This window comes from Ostrea edulis, chromosome 7 (genome assembly GCF_947568905.1).
Source record: "Ostrea edulis chromosome 7, xbOstEdul1.1, whole genome shotgun sequence".
Classification (NCBI taxonomy): Eukaryota; Metazoa; Mollusca; class Bivalvia; order Ostreida; family Ostreidae; genus Ostrea; species Ostrea edulis.
Genome location: NC_079170.1, coordinates 17,002,613 through 17,024,119, shown reverse-complemented (window position 1 = coordinate 17,024,119; position 21,507 = coordinate 17,002,613). Strand labels below are relative to the sequence as shown.

The 21,507-nt window shown below is 35.2% G+C and overlaps 1 protein-coding gene across 1 annotated transcript in view; it reads right to left on the bottom strand.

Moving 5' to 3' along the window:
• Window positions 1-21,507, bottom strand: part of LOC125655766 (uncharacterized) — a 75,285-nt gene that overhangs the window by 21,336 nt on the left and 32,442 nt on the right. The window contains exons 5-6 of the mRNA XM_056143517.1: window positions 8,042-8,186; window positions 7,059-7,181 (exon numbers count right to left, since the gene is read on the bottom strand). Coding sequence (XP_055999492.1) covers window positions 7,059-7,181; window positions 8,042-8,186 — 268 coding nt within the window. The remainder of the gene's footprint in view (window positions 1-7,058; window positions 7,182-8,041; window positions 8,187-21,507) is intronic.

The following is a 21,507-nucleotide window of genomic DNA, read 5'->3' as shown; positions in this document are numbered from 1 at the left end:
AATTCGTGCCCATGGGAATTCCAACAGACTGTTGGAAGACCTGATCACCAAATACCACGAAGATATTGTGAATGAGGAACTCTAGCATATTTTTTATTTCAACTTCAGAGTACTTGTGCGTGGAATCAGAGTGGTGTTTAACAAAGTAAGTTTTTGAATGACTGATCACTAGATATGAATATTTCCGTTTTCCGTTTTTGTTGAAGAAGCAGCTGTCTATGATGTCAAAAAGTCTAATCTTTAATTTATCGTGAGAAATGTCGTGTATAGTGTTGAAAAGTCATAGGTTTTAATGTTATTGATTTGGGGAAAATTCTGTGATTTCAAGTTTATTAAAAGTTCTTTAGAATTTTTTAGAATCCATATTTGATTAACAGCACTTCTGGCATATGTAGTCGCACAGTAAGTTTGAAGTTTATCCTTAACAGCTGTTAACATTTTCGTGAGGAGCAAAGATAGAGGCTTGGTAAAGCACTTACTGGATCCAGCAATGTATCTTTGTTTGTAAGGGTTTTTATGTAGTTTAGGAATCCAGTATAGGTACGATAACTCATATTCAGTCGACCCATTGACTGGAATATTAAATGTGTCTAAAACTGAAGCATGGTTTTGAAGAATTTCGTCTTTTGAAAGGGCAGTTGGAGTATAAGTATGATTACCAAAAGTGGAATTAATGCCAAGTTCGTTTAAAATACAGTTGTAATAATGAGCCTTACAAACAAAGACAATATTGTTACTAGCTTTGTCAGCTGGAACCAAAACATATTCCTCATGTAACCTATCTAATTCTTTTATCACTATCAAGTATTTTGTACACATGTTTATGATCTTTCAAAATATGCATACAATTCCTATTCAATTACAGAAGAAGGAAAAGTTTGAAACATATAAATCATTTTGACATCCCCTATTAACTCACCAGAAATCCTAAACCCCTGTCCCATGGGCCTTCAATTTCATGATTTAGGAAATGGACATCAGAACCATGTATTTACTTCATTTCCCAAAACTGTGAAAGTAAAGGAAAATCTTAGCTTTTATGCATTTTCCATATAGGCGCTGTCAAGGGTCTCAACCAAGAGATCCCGTGGGGATCCGGGTTAAAATAGGTCCTCAGCACCCTTTGCTTGTCGTAAGAGGCGACTAAATAGGGCCGTCCTTCGGATGAGACCGCAAAAACCGAGGCCCTGTGTCGCAGCAGGTGTGGCATGATAAAGATCCCTCTCTGCTCAATGGCCATAAGCGCCGAGCATAGGCCTAAATTTTGCAGCCCTTCATCGGCAGTGGTGACGTCTCCATATTGTTTAACATACGTGACACTGAATTAAAATTAAAAAATGGACATGTATATACTTTATAATTGATATATTGCTGTCATTTCCCTAAGTATCATTCTAAACGTTTTAGTCACTTGGGTGACCTATGATGGATGGTCTTCGTCCGTCGTCGTGTTTTTCCGTTAACAAATTTACATTTTTAATTTCTTGAAAACTGCATGACCAATTGTTACTATTTTTTGTTTCAAGCATCTCTAGGATAAGATGAATATCAATTGTGAAATAGATGATCTTACCATCCACGGGGCCTCATGGGTGGGGCAAAATATGCTAGAATGCAATATTTAAAAAACCTTTTTTACTCTCGCACATATGGCAGAAAATTAAATGCATGGTTATGATGTTTATAAAGCCCTTTATCAAATTGTGAAATTCATGGGCCAGGATTGTTTTTGTTAAATCATAAGGATTTTGTTCTGTTGAAGATCGGGATCATAATAATTTTGTTCTGTGTCTTAGTCTTTCAGTCCATGCCCATTACATGACCGATGTAAATTCATTCGAACTGATGAAGCCTTCCTATACATTATGATTTTTTGTGCAGCAATTAAGTCAAAATACTTTGGTTTGACTTTTTATGAAATTATGATGGAATGACATTTATATTGAACCAAAAGCGATATACTTACGTGAATCTATGGTGACAACAATCCTTTTAACAGACTGAATTTCAAGGAACATCTGCTCCGTTACTGCTCTGTCCGCCTAACTCCATAACAGCATGTCTTCTTTTGATTCCCTTTCATGCGTGAACAATATTATATCAGGTATACCGCACAATTTGGATTTCGCATATCTTCTATTTTCATTTGATAATTTCGTCTGATGATTGTCGCAATAACAAATACCATCGTGAGTTCAGTCGGCAGAAATCCTGAATTCTTGTATCGGATGGTACATTTTTTCCAATGGAATTTTGTTAAGAGAACACGTCTTAAAATTACAATTCGTTTGTATTTAACTTTTCCGCCATATCTTTTACAAATCACCCTAGGGATTTATTTTAACCTATTTTCATACTGGTACCTCTGTGCAAATATAAAGTTAGGATGAAAAGTTGTGTTATGAAAGGTGAAGATAACGAACAGTGATCAATCTCATAACTCCTACAAGCAATACAAAATAGATAGTTGTGCAAACATGGACCCCTGGAAAAACCAGATGTGGGATCAGGTGCCTAGGAGGAGTAAGCGTCCCTGTCGACCAGTCACACCGGTATCTAATGTAGAGATGTTATCTAACATGCATACTCAATTATTACTTCATCTATTTAAATAAAAAGGAACAAATCCAGTATTTTGACACCTTTATACGAAATTTGTAATTCAGCTCTTATTAATGTTCATATACTACATCTGATGTGTTTAAAAGGAATATTTAACATCCCATTATTTTCGATAGAAAATACAAGTATGATTAATTGACACCAGGTTTCCATGGCAACCAAGCGCAAGCTTCGCAACATTATGATATTTTATGGTGTCTCAACACATGATAAATACTTTCTTAAAGTATTATCATTTTTCGTTATATAACAGGATCACGCCATTTTGAACATGGCATAGAAGTGGTATTTTAACATAAAACCGTGGAAGAGGGCTTAATAGACTGTCTCCGCTGCCCAATTACATTCATGTACTGAGTATTTGATGATAGATATTGTTTAAATTAAACCTGATTAAAACTCTGAACATTATATACATTATCTAATATAAATGTATGTGTAGCTGTACTCGCTCAAACAGTAGCACGGTCAGCATTTTTATTTTTCCTCATGCAGCACAATCGCACCGCAACTCTGTTTTTACTGAGTAGGGTCAATTAAATGAACACCCAATGTAGAGATGAAAAATGTCATTTATTGAAAATGACTAAAATCATGAAAAATATATAAAGCCTGATAGGGAACCAGGCTAACAGCTAATCACACAATGCAAAATGGCATTTCAGTATGCTGATCCCCTACAATTACAGATGTACAATACATATGCACAAAATTACAACAGGAGGCCGACATGCCTTATCGGTCACCTGAGTACTAGTGAAACAGTATCACTACTCCCAAGGGCAATGGAATCTAGAAAAAAAAAATCCTGTTCTAAATATTTAAGCTAATTTCTAATATTCAGCAACAGTATAAAACAAAATGTGTTCTTAAAACTCCAATGCCTTCAAATGTACATACACTGATGAAAGGCTTTAAACAATAGGTGTATTAACATTAAAAAGATTAAAACATATGACTAATTTGGACACATCCTCGAGACAAAACCTTGGGCTGTGAAATTCACCATTTTTGTACATCCTTTCTGCTATTCCTGAGTATGCATTTAGATTTTATACAGTATCGGCAAACTTAAATATAAATATCGTTTACTAAGTTTGGCCCTACTCTGGGGGTCAGAACCTCTACCACTGGGATCATCAAATTTATAATTTTGGTAAAGGACTACCTGTTTTTTCTAAATATCCATTTAGTTTTAATTTAGTATCAATAACATTAAAGAAGATATGATTTAAGTGTTTTACACAAAAATACTATATAGTAAGTTTGGGCCCGCCCTGAAGTCAGACCCCCCCCCCTCCCCACTCCCCCCTACACCAGGGATCATGAAATTTACACATTTTGGTAGATGCGTTCCTGATTTACATCACTGTGCGTTTAGTTTTTCTAGGTTCTAGAGAAGATTTTTGACAATTGGTCAATTTTGGGCAGTTTTGCCCCCCCCCCCCCACCCCCCCCCCAAGGCCCCAGGAGTGCAGGAATCCTGAAATTTACAATTTATGTCCCCCTTGTCCCAAGAATGCTTCATACTAAATTTGAAAAGAATTGAAATAGTATTTATCAAAAAGAAGTTAAAAATGTTCAATTGTGAACGTGCGTCGCACGACGACGGACGACAATCAATTGCAATAGGTCATCTCAGGTGTACATCATCGTCATTATATTAATGAAACAGCAAAAAGCGCAGATGCTTGATACACTTACTTCGCATACGTTATCACTGGATCAGAGTTTATATTGAATACTTATTTTTGTCAGTGTTTCGTGTAACGTTACTTGTAAGAACATATACATCTTGTTCGACATCTTGAAAAAAGACTATCATTGAGCACGTTTAATTCCGTTGATTTTCAATTTCATAGAAGGTCTAACGAGTTAACCGTTCTGCGATGTAAAATTAAAAACAAAATGTGTTTTTGAGACACTAATGTCCCCAGGTTACAACGAAGTGGAACTGTAAGACATTGTAGTTGAAAATTTTGTAACAATACTGAGAATGTGTAATTTTCGTTTTGCTCACCTTTTATTTAGAGGTCAATTTCAAGGTTTCAAGGTGAAAACATTCAGTATGAATGGAAAGGTCTCCCCACAAGAAATGCACATGCCTTACGGTTTAAAAGATATGATATATATTAGTAATTTCTAAATATATGTTAAAGGTCAATGTAAAAATCACCGGGTCAAAGACGTTGATATCAATAGGAAGGTCTTACCATAAGAAATACAAATGCCAAATATGAAAGCTGTATCTCTTATGTTGTGAAAAATATGACCAATGTTAAAGTTTTTTGAAAATTTCCAAAAACTTGGTCAAGGTCAGGTCAAAAACTTTGGTATCGTTGGAAAGGTCGTCTCACGAACAATACTCATGTTTATTATAAAAACAGCACCCCTTACGATTTGAAAAAAATATGGCTTATATTGAAATTTTCTAAAATGTAGGCCAAACATCAATGTAAAAATCACCAGGGCAATGGTTTTGGTGCCAATGGAAAGGTCTGACCATAAAAATACACATACCAATAATGAAAGCTGCACCTCTTTAATGTATAGTAGAAAAAAGGTATCACCAAGATTTTTTTACCACAGACATACAGACGGACAGGCCAAACTAGATGCCCCCGAATCCTTGATTTGACAATTAGCGTCATTTTAGGTTATCAAGGGGTGTACCCCCATACCATGCTACATTATACAATATAAGATATTTTTAGTGTGTTCAGCCAATCGAATTGGGTGTTACAAATAAAATAAAATTATTGTCAATTAAATGTAATTTAATCGATTTAAAGACAAGCATGTAGATTGGCGCCATTGAGAGACAATCTCGTTTGAATGGGTTAACTAATATTTTGATGTGGTAGTATTACTAGGAATGGAGATTTCAACTCAGGAGCACTGATTGATAAAATATCTAAGCTTACTGGTGGCAGAGGCCCAAGAGCAAAACTATTGTATGGACCTTTGGCAGTAAAAACTGTCTAAATCCCACCATTGAAGTCACTAAAACAGATCTAAATTGCAGATTGATTATAGTAGTATACATTAGTCACGCCAAGCTAATTAAAATTCAAATCCTTTGATTAGCTCATCTATATCACTACAAAGATCTGATGAAATCGCATACGCGAGTCAAATCTATTGACCTTTCAATCATGCGTATTAATCGATATGTTCATCCAACCAGAGAACTTTTAATATTTGTATTCGGTAAACGAAAAGTTCCGGAAAACAACAAATATGGCGACCGAATATAGGCGCACGTTTCAAGTTTTGAAAGATTACAAGATTCAATCTTTAAAGAGGAACATAGTGTTGATAGCTGTTCTGAATAATGAAGACTGTATGGCAGTTTTTCCTACCCTCCGCGCGCTGCGGTAAATTAATCAGCTGTCGAATCACATCAACCTTTTCCTCTGTAGGATTTAATTTCAATTTATATAACTTTTTGATTTGAGAGTTCCCTTCACTGTCGGTCTCTCGATTGAATGGTTAACTATTGTTTAACGTGCCTATCGAGAATCTTTCACTCATATGGAGATGTCACCATTGCCGGTGAAGGGCTGCAAAATTTAGTCCTATTTTCGGGGCTTACGGTCTTTGAGCAGGGAGGGATCTTTATTGTGCTACACCTGCTGTGACACGGGGTCTCCGTTTTTGCGGTCTATCCGACGGACCACCCTATTTAGTAGCCTCTTACGACAAGCAAGAGGTATTGAGGACCTATTCTAACCCGGATCTCCACGGGAATTACAACAAATGAAAATCCACACAAACAACAAATATTTGTCAAACTATACACTCTTTGAGGTGTCCTCGGTGTGTCTGACACGTTGTTATTACCGGAAAACTTCGGCAGCTAGTTATATTTCAGTGCTCTGAATAACCCAGGTTTACATCGTCGATTTCATAGCCAATGCGCTGATTGGACAGACTTAAAGGTCACTAGATTTGACCACCGTATGCTTTTTCGTTAGATCCCTGCGTAGCAATATACTTGAGCGGAGAAAAGGATTTAATTTTAATTAGACTGCAGTCATGCAGAACCCATTTGTGGTACCCGGTATATGGAAAAGTGTGAGTGATGGCGGGAAACGCACTCTTTCCTCCAGCGGTCCTTATAAAATCGTTTGTCTCTCGCTAGGTACAGATACTCCCAGTAGCATTATAAAAATATAATTAGTAATTTTTAGCTTTAAACCTATATTACTATAATAGCGTCGCTTGTAAGAAAAAAGGTAATTTCTTTGACATGTAAAACTTATACGGTACCAATTTTGATGCACCAGATGCGCATTTCGACAAATCCATCGCACTTTGAATATTAAAAAAAAGATACTAACTAAATAAATCTAACTTTAATGCATAGGTTGTTTTAACATTCTTTGCATATAATTCCAAAATCTAATAAAGTGCATGTACAAATAAGTAATTACCTGGAGATTCACAAAGTCTTGCAATATCTTCCCCACACGATTTTGTCAGAAATTTTTTATCCTTCTGAGAACACTGTAAAACCATACAGAGATTCAAGACATCTTGTGGATCATTCATCTCTCCTACAAGCGTAATGATATGTTATTTTTCATTTGAGAAAAGTGAATATCCGAAGTTGAATCACTTATATCTGTTTATAAGCAGGTTTAAATGTACGAGTATGTAGGTATTTACTTCCAATATACAGGAGTTAAAGACACTACACATCAATTCTTCAAGATAAAAATAAATCAACTCTATTTTTCTGCAACTGTCTACATCATCACAGGTCGTTCAAAAAATTGATCAACTGTGGCTATAGCCAGTCATCCTGGTACACATACACGTATTATTAGTTTACTATGTATTACCTTTTTATTACTTATACATGTAAATAATTTATTCTTAAGAGTGACGAACCTAATTCGTTTCTACAATAGAGATTTTATTCAAATTTTGATATAAGGCAAAGTATGCATTAATGAGTTAAAATCAATGACAATTAACACACGAAAATCAAAAGTTGGCTATGAAGTAGTCGTAATTGCATTTAGGAAATATAGAGAAATCTCCAATGTGCAATATCAAAGTTAATTTTTTTTTTAAATCTACAATACACTTTTAATCCAAATTAAAGAATGATGTTAAAAAGACAGTAAGCATACTACTTTTAAAAAGTGTTAAGATAGCTCCTTCCACTAAAATGGTATCTAATATCTCGTTAAAACACCTCTTATGAAGTATGATTTCACCTTCGAAAGAATGGTACAAGCTTTCCATTATTCTATATGCATGAAAGTCTTGTGATTTTCCGCAGAATGATAAAAAGGGTACATACAGTTTGATCCCTTTGAATTCTATCAAGTGGAATTTAGAACTATAGATCTGTGTAATTAGAATGAAGAATGAAATATTTTATCCAAGTCTAAAAAGTAGCATTTACCTGTAAAAAAAACATTGTATGATGAATGCCCTCCACATTCTGTTGAAAATTTGTCATCCTGCTCCGAATTGCATGTAAAATGGCATCGAGAAGATAGCTGCTTATCACCATTTATACGTTGTTTTAAACAGAGGCATATATTGTTCTATAAGATAAAATCAATTCAGTTCATTATTACAGACCCAATAAAGAAATACACATTAAGACCGCAGTGGTACATTTAGATTTAGTATTTGAATCCTTGCTAACAAAGTTGATAATGTTGTTCCTGCTGACCCTTCCCCTCTTGACCCATGTGTTTAGCTTCACATACAGTTCCGATATCATCAGATATTGGCTTGGACAAAACCTACTGAACATCGTACATCGTGTACATGTATGTCTACAGTGAAGGGAGTCTGCCTGAATTGTGACCCTTAACCTTAAATCTTATTGACCTCGTCGGCTCTCCTACGTATACATTTCACATCGGCTCCAGACGTTCTTCGGCTCTTTGTTTTAATTTGATACCAACGGCAGTCTTGCTACGATCAAGAAATTTGTATCATTACTATAGCTTAGTTATTTATCATTATATAGACTTTGGACAAACATGATAACTGGGCACTATATTTATTTCTCATATCGTTATTATGCCACTCTGGATCAACAAATCAATTTTTATATTTATGTTCCCCAAACAAAGTTTGGGAACATATTGTTTTTACTCTGTTTCTTATTATTAGGGTCTTCCGTCTTCAGCGGAAGACCCTTCTATTATTCTATTGTTGATTTTTCACTTTTCTTATTATTAGGGTCTTCCGTCTTTAGCGGAAGAACCTTCTATTATTCTATTGTTGATTTTTCACTTTTCTTATTATTAGGGTCTTCCGTCTTCAGCGGAAGACCCTTCTATTATTCTATTGTTGATTTTTCACTTTTCTTATTATTATTAGGGTCTTCCGTCTTCAGCGGAAGACCCTTCTATTATTCTATTGTTGATTTTTCACTTTTCTTATTATTATTATTATTAAGGTTTTCCGTCTCCTGCGGAAGACCTTACTATTATTGTTCGTGTTCTTCTTCTTCATTATTATTAAGGTCTTCCGTCTCCTGCGGAAGACCTTACTATTATTGTTCGCGTTCTTCTTCTTCATTATTATTATTATTATTTTCCTTGGTAGTACACGCGTTTTTCTCAGCCACTTCTCGATTGATTTTCACGAAATTTTCAGGAAAGATGTCTTTTGGTGACGAGACTTTGCTTGCAAAATTTCGTGCTTGACGTCACTTCCGGTCAGGAGTTATCTCTCTTTTAGTGACTTTTTGAAGGGCCTTGTTGTCCACACATCTCCTCCGTTAGTTTTGAAGCTAGAGTCTTGAAATTTCTACACAAGATAGAGTAAACATTTTAGAAGATTTGTGGGGGATTCGATTTTACCGGAGGCGATTTGCCTAAACGCTCGCCTGGACCTGAAAAAATGGATGCCAAAATTTTTCGCCGATTTCGGTGATTTTTGACCTTTGATCTCCAATCTCTTTTTTCTTGCAAATATTTTGTTAAGACATGGAGAACAAAAGTTGTGCACATTTACGAGATCTTTTCGAAAATATCAAGATTTAGGGGCTAGCCCCTTAAATTAGGGATCTAGATGGGCTCAAAGTCTAGATCAAATATCTCAAAAATCGTTAATATTTTGGTATAAGTCAAAGAACAAAAAATGTTCATCTCAACAATCCAAATCTATTCATATAAAAATTTAGGTCATATGTTACGTAATAAGGGATTTCAAGGGCCAAAACCATACATTTTTTACCCCTTGTATCTCGAAAACGACAAATATTTTGAAAAGCAATAAAGAACAAAAGTTGTTCAGAATGATGATCTGAACAATATGCATATTTCGTTTTTACCGTATGTGGCCCCGTTAGGGAGCTACAGTTTGGCCCCTAAAAATTACTTCTAGAAATAACTCGAGAACGGTAAAGAATTTCTAAATACTTGTTGAACAAAAAATGTTTGAAATGTCATGACCTTTCTTACGATATCAAGCAAAAGGGGCTGACCCTTTGAATTAGGGGCCCAGAAGGGTCCAAAGGTTTATGAGAATATCTCAGAAACTATTAATATTTTGTAATAAGTCATTGAAGCGGAAATGTTCATCTAAACGAGCTTGTTCTTAACAAATCAAAAAGTAGGTCATATGTTACGTAATAAGGGATTTTAAGGGCCAAAATCATAAATAATTGACGTCTCATATCTTGAAAACGACAAATATTTTGAAAAGCATTATTGAACAAAAGTTGTTCAGAATGATAATCTAAACAATATGTACATTTCGTTTTTTCCCTATGTGGCCCCGTTAGGGAGCTACAGTTTGGCCCCTAAATATTTCTTGTAGAGATAACTCGAGAACGGTAAAGAATTTCTAAATACTTGTTGAGCAAAAAATGTTTAAAATGACAAGGCCTTTCTTACGATATCAAGCAAAACGGGCTGGCCCTTTAAATTAGGGGTTCAGAAGGGTCCAAATGTTTTTGAGAATATCTCAGAAACTATTAATATTTTATAATAAGTTGTAGAAGCGGAAATGTTCATCTCAACGAGCTTGATCTTATCAAATCAAAAAGTAGGTCATATGTTACGTAATTAGAGATTTTAAGGGCCAAAATCGTAAATATTTGACGCCTCATATCTTTAAAATGACATATTTTTTGAAAAGCATTATTGAACAAAAGTTGTTCAATGTGTCATAACCTATCGATCAATATCAAAAAATGGGTCTGTGGGCCTCATGGCTCGCCTGTAGAGTCGATTTTTGTCGATATCAGTCGATTTCAAAAACTTGTAACTGGTAAATATTTTGTAAGGACATATTGAACAAAAGTTGTTCAGTTTATCGAGATCTATCGATTGATATCAAAAAATAGGCCTATGGTCCTAATGGCTCGCCTGTAGAGTCGATTTTTTGTCAATATCGGTCGATCTCAATAACTTTTTACAGGTAAATATTTTGTAAAGACATATAGAACTAAAGTTGTTGAGTCTATAGAGGGCTAACAAATGACATCAAGAAATAGGCCCGCGGGCCTTATGGCTCGCCTGGAGAGTCGAATTTCAAACGAATTTCACCGCAACTTTGCTTCAGAAGCTTATGATATGAAAAATTGATTATATCTAAAGTGTCTTAAAGTCGGAAACTAATTGGGACTCATTTGTCTTTTTTCTTTTTTTAACTCCGAGTGCATCAACAAATCGGACGGAAGACCTACTCGTTGCTCGCAACGAGATCGTGTCTAGTTATTAGGGTCTTCCGTCTTCAGCGGAAGACCCTTCTATTATTCTATTGTTGATTTTTCACTTTTCTTATTATTAGGGTCTTCCGTCTTCAGCGGAAGACCCTTCTATTATTCTATTGTTGATTTTTCACTTTTCTTATTATTATTATTATTATTATTCTTTTTTTTTCTCCTTACCGATTTTTGTGTAGAAGATTTCTCGGAGATGGCTTGATCGATTTGCTTCAAATTTTCAGGATTGATGCGTTGCCATTTGAAGTTTGTACCGCCGTTTCAATTTTTGAAAAATCACTTCCGGTTGGAAGTTATCCCCCTTTTATCGATTTTCAGATGACCATTTTGTCCAGACAAAAACTCAAAAACCATAAAAGCTAGAGTGCTGAAATTTTCAGTGATGTTAGACGACATGTTGTAGTTGTGCACCTGGGTTTTAAAAATTTCCGGAAGTGCCTAGTATGGAAGCTCGGTAGGGGTCGAAAATGGAGTTTAGAAAAGTGGCCAATTTTTTTCCACGTTATAAATCATAACTTTTTACTCGTAAATATTTTGTTTAGACATATATAACAAAAGTTGTACAGTTTATTGAGGTCTTTCGTGCCATATCAAGAAATGGGCCCATGGGCCTCATGGCTCGCCTGAACCATTGAATTTCTGTTACAATGATTAACTTTTTTCTCACGAAACTTTTGATAAAACATGTAGAATAAAAGTTGTTCAATTTTGCAAGATCTATCTAAGGATATCAAAAAATAGGCCCCCAGGCATCATGGCTCGCCTGAACAGTCAAATTTGTATCACAATTAATAACATTAATAACTTTTTTCGCGAGAAACTTTTGACAAGACATGTAGAACAAAAGTTGTTCAGTTTCGCAAGCGTTAACTAACGATCTGAAGAAATAGGCCTGCGGGTCTCATGGCTCACCTGAACAGTTGGGTTATTGTTGCAGTCTATAACATTTTTGTCAAAAAACATTTAATAAGACATCTAGAACAAAAGTTGTTCAGTTTTGCAAGATTTTTCGAACAACATCATGAAAAAGCCGAACGGGCTTCATGGCTCGCCTGGAGAGTTTGATTAGTTTCACAATCAATAACTTTTTTCTCGAGAAACTTTTGATAAGACATGTAGAACAAAAGTTGTTCAGTTTCGCAAGCGTTAACTAGCGATGTTAAGAAATAGGCCTGCGGGGATCTCATGGCTCACCTGAACAGTTGGGTTATTGTTGCAATCTATAACATTTTTGTCAAGAAACTTTTAATAAGACATCTAGAAAAAAAGTTGTTCAGTTTTGCAAGATCTTTCGAAAAACATCATGAAAAAGGCGAAAGGGCCTCATGGCTCGCCTGAAGAGTTTGATTAGTGTCACAATCAATAGCTTTTTTCTCGAGAAACTTTTGATAAGACATGTAAAACAAAAGTTGTTCAGTTTTGCAAGATCTTTCAAACGATATCAAGAAAAAGGCCCTCGGGCCTTATGACTCGCCTTTACAGTCTGATAAATGTCGCAATCAATAATTTTTTTCTCAAGAAAATTTTGATAAGACATGTAGATCAAAATTTGTTCAGTTTTGCGAGATATATTTAGAATGATATAAAAAAATAGGCCTCCGGGCGACATGACTCACCTGATCAGTCGAATTTGTATCGCAGCAAATAACATTATTAACTTTTTTCTCGAAAAAGGCTGACCCCTTTAATTAGTGGCCGAGAGGGGCAGAGAGTCTTTAAATTATAACACTTAAATGATCAATATTTGTAAAACATTACCGAAGCTAAATTGTACGTCTAGATAATATATTTGTATCATTATTTATGAACGAAAATCTCAGTCAAATTCTTATCTCATCACATCTAAAATTGGGCGGAAGACCCACTCGTTGCTCGCAACGAGATCGCATCTAGTTATTATTATTATTATTCTTTTTTTTTTCTCCTTACCGATTTTTGTGCAGAAGATTTCTCGGAGATGGCTTGATCGATTTGCCTCAAATTTTCAGGATTGATGCGTTGCCATTTGAAGTTTGTACCGCCGTTTCAATTTTTGAAAAATCACTTCCGGTTGGAAGTTATCCCCCTTTTATCGATTTTCAGATGACCATTTTGTCCAGACAAAAACTCAAAAACGATAAAAGCTAGAGTGCTGAAATTTTCAGTGATGTTAGACGACATGTTGTAGTTGTGCACCTGGGTTTTAAAAATTTCTGGAAGCTCGGTAGGGGTCGAAAATGGAGTTTTAAAAAGTGTCCAATTTTTTTCCACGTTTTGAATCATAACTTTTTACTCGTAAATATTTTGTTTAGACATATATAACAAAAGTTGTACAGTTTATTGAGATCTTTCGTGTCATATCAAGAAATGGGCCCATCGGCCTCATGGCTCGCCTGAACAATTGAATTTCTGTTACAATGATTAACTTTTTTCTCACGAAACTTTTGATAAGACATGTAGAATAAAAGTTGTTCAGTTTTCCAAGTTCTATCTAATGATATCTAAAAATAGGCCTCCGGGCGTCATGGCTTGCCTGAACAGTGGAATTTGTATCACAATTAATAACATAAATAACTTTTTCCTCGAGAAACTTTTGACAAGACATGTAGAACAAAAGTTGTTCAGTTTCGCAAGCGTTAACTAACGATCTGAAGAAATAGGCCTGCGGGTCTCATGGCTCACCTGAACAGATGGGTTATTGTTGCAATCTATAACATTTTTGTCAAGAAACTTTTAATAAGACATCAAGAACAAAAGTTGTTCAGATTTGCAAGATCTTTCGAACAACATTATGAAAAAGGCCAACGGGCCTCAAGGCTCGCCTGAAGAATTTGATTAGTGTCACAATCAATAACTTTTTTCTGGAGAAACTTTTGACAAGACATGTAGAACAAAAGTTGTTCAGTTTCGCAAGCGTTAACTAACGATGTTAAGAAATAGGCCTGCGGGTCTCATGGCTCACCTGAACAGTTGGGTTATTGTTGCAATCTATAACATTTTTGTCAAAAAACTTTTAATAAGACATCTAGAACAAAAGTTGTTCAGTTTTGCAAGATCTTTCCAACAACATCATGAAAAAGGCCAACGGACCTCATGGCTCGCCTGAACAGTTAGTTAGTGTCACAATTACTAACTTTTTTCTCGAGAATCTTTTGATAAGACATGTGGAACAAAACTTGTTCAGTTTTGCAAGATCTTTCAAACGATATCAAGAAAAAGGCCCACGGGCCTTATGACTCGCCTTAACAGTCTGATAAATGTCGCATAACTTTATACTCGTAAATATTTTGTTTAGAGATATATAACAAAAGTTGTACAGTTTATTGAGGTCTTTCGTGCCGTATCCAGAAATGGGCCAATGGGCCTCATGGCTCGCCTGAACCATTGAATTTCTGTTACAATGATTAACTTTTTCCTCACGAAACTTTGATAAAACATGTAGAATAAAAGTTGTTCAGTTTTGCAAGTTCTATCTAATGATATAAAAAAGGCCCCCGTGCGTCATGGCTCGCCTGAACAGTGGAATTTGTATCACAATTAATAACATTAATAACTTTTTTCTCGACAAACTTTTGACAAGACATGTAGAACAAAAGTTGTTCAGTTTCGCAAGTGTTAACTAACGATGTTAAGAAATAGGCCTGCGGGTCTCATGGCTCACCTGAACAGTTGGGTTATTGTTGCAATTTATAACATTTTAGTCAAGAAACTTTTAATGAGACGTCAAGAAAAAGGCCCACTGGCCTTATGACTCGCCTTAACAATCTGATAAATGTCGCAATCAATAACTTTTTTCTCAAGAAAATTTTGATAGGACATGTAGAGCAAAATTTGTTCAGTTTTGTGAGATATATCTAGAATGATATATATAAAAAAAAAAATAGGCCTCCGTGCGACATGACTCGCCTGATCAGTCGAATTTGTATCGCAGTAAATAACATTATTAACTTTTTTCTCGAAAAAAGGCTGACCTCTTTAATTAGTGGCCGAGAGGGGCAGAGAGTCTTTAATTTATAACACTTAAATGATTAATATTTATAAAACATTACTGAAGCTAAATTGTACGTTTAGACAATATATTTGTATCATTATTTATGAATGAAAATCTCAGTCAAATTCTTATCTCATCACATCTAAAATTGGACGGAAGACCCACTCGTTGCTCGTAACGAGATCGCATCTAGTTATTATTATTATTATTCTTTTTTTTTCTCCTTACCGATTTTTGTGCAGAAGATTTCTCGGAGATGGATGGATCAATTTGCTTCAAATTTCCAGGATTGATGCGTTGCCATTTGAAGTTTGTACCGCCGTTTCAATTTTTGAAAAATCACTTCCGGTTGGAAATTATCTCCCTTTTATCGATTTTCAGATGACCATTTTGTCCAAACAAAAACTCAAAAACGATAAAAGCTAGAGTGCTGAAATTTTCAGTGATGTTAGACGACATGTTGTAGTTGTGCACCTGGGTTTTAAAAATTTCCGGAAGTGCCTAGTATGGAAGCTCGGTAGGGGTCGAAAATGGGGTTTAAAAAAGTGTCTCATTTTTCTCCACGTTTTAAATCATAACTATTTACTCGTAAATATTTTGCTTAGACATATATAACAAAAGTTGTACAGTTTATTGAGATCTTTCGTGTCATATCAAGAAATGGGCCCATAGGCCTCATGGCTCGCCTGAACCATTGAATTTCTGTTACAATGATTAACTTTTTTCTCACGAAACTTTTGATAAGACATGTAGAATAAAAGTTGTTCAGGTTTGCAAGATCTATCTAATGATATCAAAAACTAGGCCTTAGGGCGTCATGGCTCGCCTGAACAGTCAAATTTGTATCACAATTAATAACATTAATAACTTTTTTCTCGAGAAATTATTGACAAGACATGTAGAACAAAAGTTGTTCAGTTTCGCAAGGGTTAACTAACGATGTTAATAAATAGGCCTGCAGGTCTCATGGCTCACCTGTACAGTTGGGTTATTGTTGCAATCTATAACATTTTTGTCAAGAAACTTTTAATAAGACATCTAGAACAAAAGTTGTTCAGTTTTGCAAGATCTTTCGAACAACATCATGAAAAAGGCCAACGGGCCTCATGGCTCGCCTGAACAGTTTCATCAGTGTCACAATTACTAACTTGTTTCTCGAAAATCTTTTGATAAGACATGTAGAACAAAAGTTGTTCAGTTTTGCAAGATCTTTCAAACGATATCAAGAAAAAGGCCCACGGGCCTTATGACTCGCCTTAACAGTGATAAATGTCGCATAACGTTATACTCGTAAAAATAATTTTTTTTAGACATATATAACAAAAGTTGTACAGTTTATTGAGATCTTTCGTGCCGTATCAAGAAATGGGCCCATGGGCCTCATGGCTCGCCTGAACCATTGAATTTCTGTTACAATGATTAACTTTTTCCTCACGAAACTTTGATAAAACATGTAGAATAAAAGTTGTTCAGGTTTGCAAGATCTATCTAATGATATCAAAAACTAGGCCTCAGGGCGTCATGGCTCGCCTGAACAGTCAAATTTGTATCACAATTAATAACATTAATAACTTTTTTCTCGAGAAATTATTGACAAGACATGTAGAACAAAAGTTGTTCAGTTTCGCAAGGGTTAACTAACGATGTTAATAAATAGGCCTGCAGGTCTCATGGCTCACCTGTACAGTTGGGTTATTGTTGCAATCTATAACATTTTTGTCAAGAAACTTTTAATAAGACATCTAGAACAAAAGTTGTTCAGTTTTGCAAGATCTTTCGAACAACATCATGAAAAAGGCCAACGGGCCTCATGGCTCGCCTGAACAGTTTCATCAGTGTCACAATTACTAACTTCTTTCTCAAAAATCTTTTGATAAGACATGTAGAACAAAAGTTGTTCAGTTTTGCAAGATCTTTCAAACGATATCAAGAAAAAGGCCCACGGGCCTTATGACTCGCCTTAACAGTGATAAATGTCGCATAACGTTATACTCGTAAATATTTTTTTTTAGACATATATAACAAAAGTTGTACAGTTTATTGAGATCTTTCGTGCCGTATCAAGAAATGGGCCCATGGGCCTCATGGCTCGCCTGAACCATTGAATTTCTGTTACAATGATTAACTTTTTCCTCACGAAACTTTGATAAAACATGTAGAATAAAAGTTGTTCAGTTTTGCAAGATCTATCTAATGATATCAAAAAATAGGCCTGCGGGCGTCATGGCTCGCCTGAACAGTCGAATTTGTATCACAATTAATAACATTAATAACTTTTTTCTCGAGAAACTTTTGATAAGACATGTAGAACAAAAGTTGTTCAGATTCGCAAGCGTTACAAACGATGTTAAGAATAAGGCCTGCGGGTCTCATGGCTCACCTGAACAGTTGGGTTATTGTTGTAATCTATAACATTTTAGACAAGAAACTTTTAATGAGACATCTAGAGCAAAAGTTGTTCAGTTTTGCAAGATGTTTCGAACAACATCATGAAAAAGGCGAACGGGCCTCATGGCTCGCCTGAACAGTTTGATTAGTGTCACAATCAATAGCTTTTTTCTGGAGAAACTTTTGATAAAACATGTAGACCAAAAGTTGTTCAGGTTTGCAAGATCTTTTAAACGATATCAAGAAAAAGGCCCACGGGCCTTATGACTCGCCTTAACAGTCTGATAAATGTCGCAATCAATAACTTTTTTCTCAAGAAAATTTCCATAGGACATGTAGAACAAAATTTGTTCAGTTTTGCGAGATATATCTAGAATGATATAAAAAAAAATAGGCCTCCGGGCGGCATGACTCGCCTGATCAGTCGAATCTGTATCGCAGTAAATAACATTATTAACTTTTTTCTCGAAAAAAGGCTGACCCCTTTAATTAGTTGCCGAGAGGTAGAGAGAGTCTTTAATTTATAACATTTAAATGATCAATATTTGTAAAACATTACCAAAGCTAAATTGTACGTCTAGACAATATATTTGTATCATTATTTATGAACGAAAATGCCAGTCAAATTCTTATCTAATCACATCTAAATTTGGACGGAAGACCCACTCGTTGCTCGCAACGAGATCGAATCTAGTTATTATTCTTTTTTTTTTTCTCCTTACCGATTTTTGTGCAGAAGATTTCTCGGAGATGGCTGGATCGATTTACTTCAAATTTTCAGGGTTGATGCGTTGCCATTTGAAGTTTGTACCGCCGTTTCAATTTTTGAAAAATCACTTCCGGTTGGGAGTTATCTCCCTTTTATCGATTTTCAGATGACCATTTTGTCCAGACAAAAACTCAAAAACGATAAAAGCTAGAGTGCTGAAATTTTCAGTGATGTTAGACGACATGTTGTAGTTGTGCACCTGGGTTTTAAAAATTTCCGGAAGTGTCTAGTATGGAAGCTCGGTAGCGGTCGAAAATGGAGTTTTAAAATGTGTCCAATTTTTTTCCACGTTTTAAATCATAATTTTTTACTCGTAAATATTTTGTTTAGAGATATATAACAAAAGTTGTACAGTTTATTGAGATCTTTCGTGCCATATCAAGAAATGGGCCCAAGGGCCTCATGGCTCGCCTGAACCATTGAATTTCTGTTACAATGATTAACTTTTTTCTCACGAAACTTTTGATAAGACATGTAGAATAAAAGTTGTTCAGTTTTGCAAGATCTATCTAATGATATCTACAAAAAGGCCTCCGGGCATCATAGCTCGCCTGAACAGTCGAATTTGTATCACAATTAATAACATTAATAACTTTTTTCTCGAGAAACTTTTGACAAGACATGTAGAACAAAAGTTGTTCAGTTTCGCAAGCGTTAACTAACGATGTTAAGAAATAGGCCTACGGGTCTCATGGCTAACCTGAACAGTTGGGTTATTGTTGCAATCTCTAACATTTTTGTCAAGAAACTTTTAATAAGACATCTAGAACAAAAGTTGTTCAGTTTTGCAAGATCTTTCGAACAAAATCATGAAAAAGGCGAACGGGCCTCATGGCTTGCCTGAACAGTTTGATTAGTGTCACAATCAATAACTTTTTTCTCGAAAAACTTTTGATAAGACATGTAGAACAAAAGTTTTTCAGATTTGCAAGATTTTTCAAATAATATCAAGAAAAAGGCCCACGGGCCTTATGACTCGCCTTAACAGTCGGATAAATGTCGCAATAAATAACTTTTTTCTCAAGAAAAGTTTAATAAGACATGTAGAACAAAATTTGTTCAGTTTTGCGAGATATATCTAGAATGATATTTAAAAAGATAGGCCTCCGGGCGACATGACTCGCCTGGTCAGTCTCGAATTTATATCGCAGTAAATAACATTATTAACTTTTTTGTCGAAAAAAAGGCTGACCCCTTTAATTAGTGGCCGAGAGCGGCAGGGATTCTTTAATTTATAGCACTTAAATGATCAATATTTGTAAAACATTACCGAAGCTAAATTGTACGTCTAGACAATATATTTGTATCATTATTTATAAACGAAAATCTCGGTCAAATTCTTATCTCATCACATCTAAAATTGGACGGAAGACCCACTCGTTGCTCACAACGAGATCGCATCTAGTTATTATTATTATTATTCTTTTTCTCCGGTACTTTTTTGTCCGGTAGTGTTCTCAGAAAATACAAAAGGGATCGATATGAAACTTTCCAGGATGATAGTATAGCGTTTGTAGATCTGCATAGTAATAGTCATTTTGTCTGCACGTGCATGCACGCGCGCGCACGTGCATTGCAATTTTGGTACAAAAAATGGAAAATCAGAATATTGAAGGAAGCGATATAAAACCTAAATAAGATGATAGTGTATCATGTGTACATATGAAAAATAATAGTTATTTTGTCAGCACTCGCACTCATGCGCGTGCACGCGCATTACAAAATTTGTACACTAACTTTGGAATCAGTCTAACTTTTTTGTTGTTCATTGAAATGGCCTGAAATCCATATCATAGGTAGATATTGAGACCCTTAACTGATTTGCATGGTCAAAATTACCAATTTGCACGCGCATGCACGTGCGCTTCATTTTGATTGGATAATACTAAAACGTTTGTAACTATCTTATTTATGAAGCGAATGAGATGATATTCACAGCATACGTAGACCATATGTGTATCTATATATTGGTGTAACAAAAAAATACCAACGTACACGCGCATGCGCGTGCAACGTTTTTTAAATGTTCAATTTTTAAAGGAGGATAACGTTTTTGTTTTCATCAAATTCTATTGATATTAATGGTTTAGATGTGTCTTGGTACTCCTTACAAATTGCTGTGGTTAGAATTACTGCTCAGCACGTGCATGCACGTGTCCTGAATTCTGATTGGACGATTTTAAAATCGCTATAACTTCCTTATATTTGGTGGAAACGTTATGAAATTCACACTCTGGGTATATCATACACATGCCTGTTGAACGACATCAACAAAAATTCGGAATCATACACGCGTGCGCGTGTATGCACGTGCAACGCTTTCTTTCATTTTTTGGTACTGAAATGACCATATTAAACGTACTACATGTAATTAAAGGCTAAAATAAAATGATTTTTTGCTATAGATTCACAAGAACATCACTTTTTAATTGGGGGAGGTTTGGGGAACATATGTAACGGTCCCCGTTACAATTAGAACTAGTTACTTTTTGGTTTCTAATTTTAGTTCTAGTTATTGATTCAATAAATCTATAAATATGAATATTTCATTTCACATTTTAATTCCTATTCTAGTTATTGGATTAAAAATTCTTTTCGTAATTTTCATTTCTTTATCATAAACAGTTCTAAATGCAAGGTGAAGATAACGAACAGCGATCAATCTCATAACTCCTACAAGCAATACAAAATAGATAGTTGGGCAAACACGGACCCCTGGACACACCAGAAGTGGGATCAGGTGCCTAGGAGGAGTAAACATCCCCTGTTGTATATATATTGTTTCTTCTTCTAGTTTTAACGAATTTATCCTTTTAATTCCAAAACCTAAAAAGAACAAGTAAATAAAAAGATAGAAATAAAAGAAAAATCGTATAAAAACAGAAGTAAAGGTTATTTCTAAAATGTTATTTCCGGAAAGTTTTCTAACGATAGGCAGGACAGTGTCATGAAAAATATCATTCGTCATTGACTTTTTCTCATACTTCGTTAAGGAATGAAAGTAATTTTACGATATAAAGTAAATTGGGATAGTTTACGCAGAAAGGG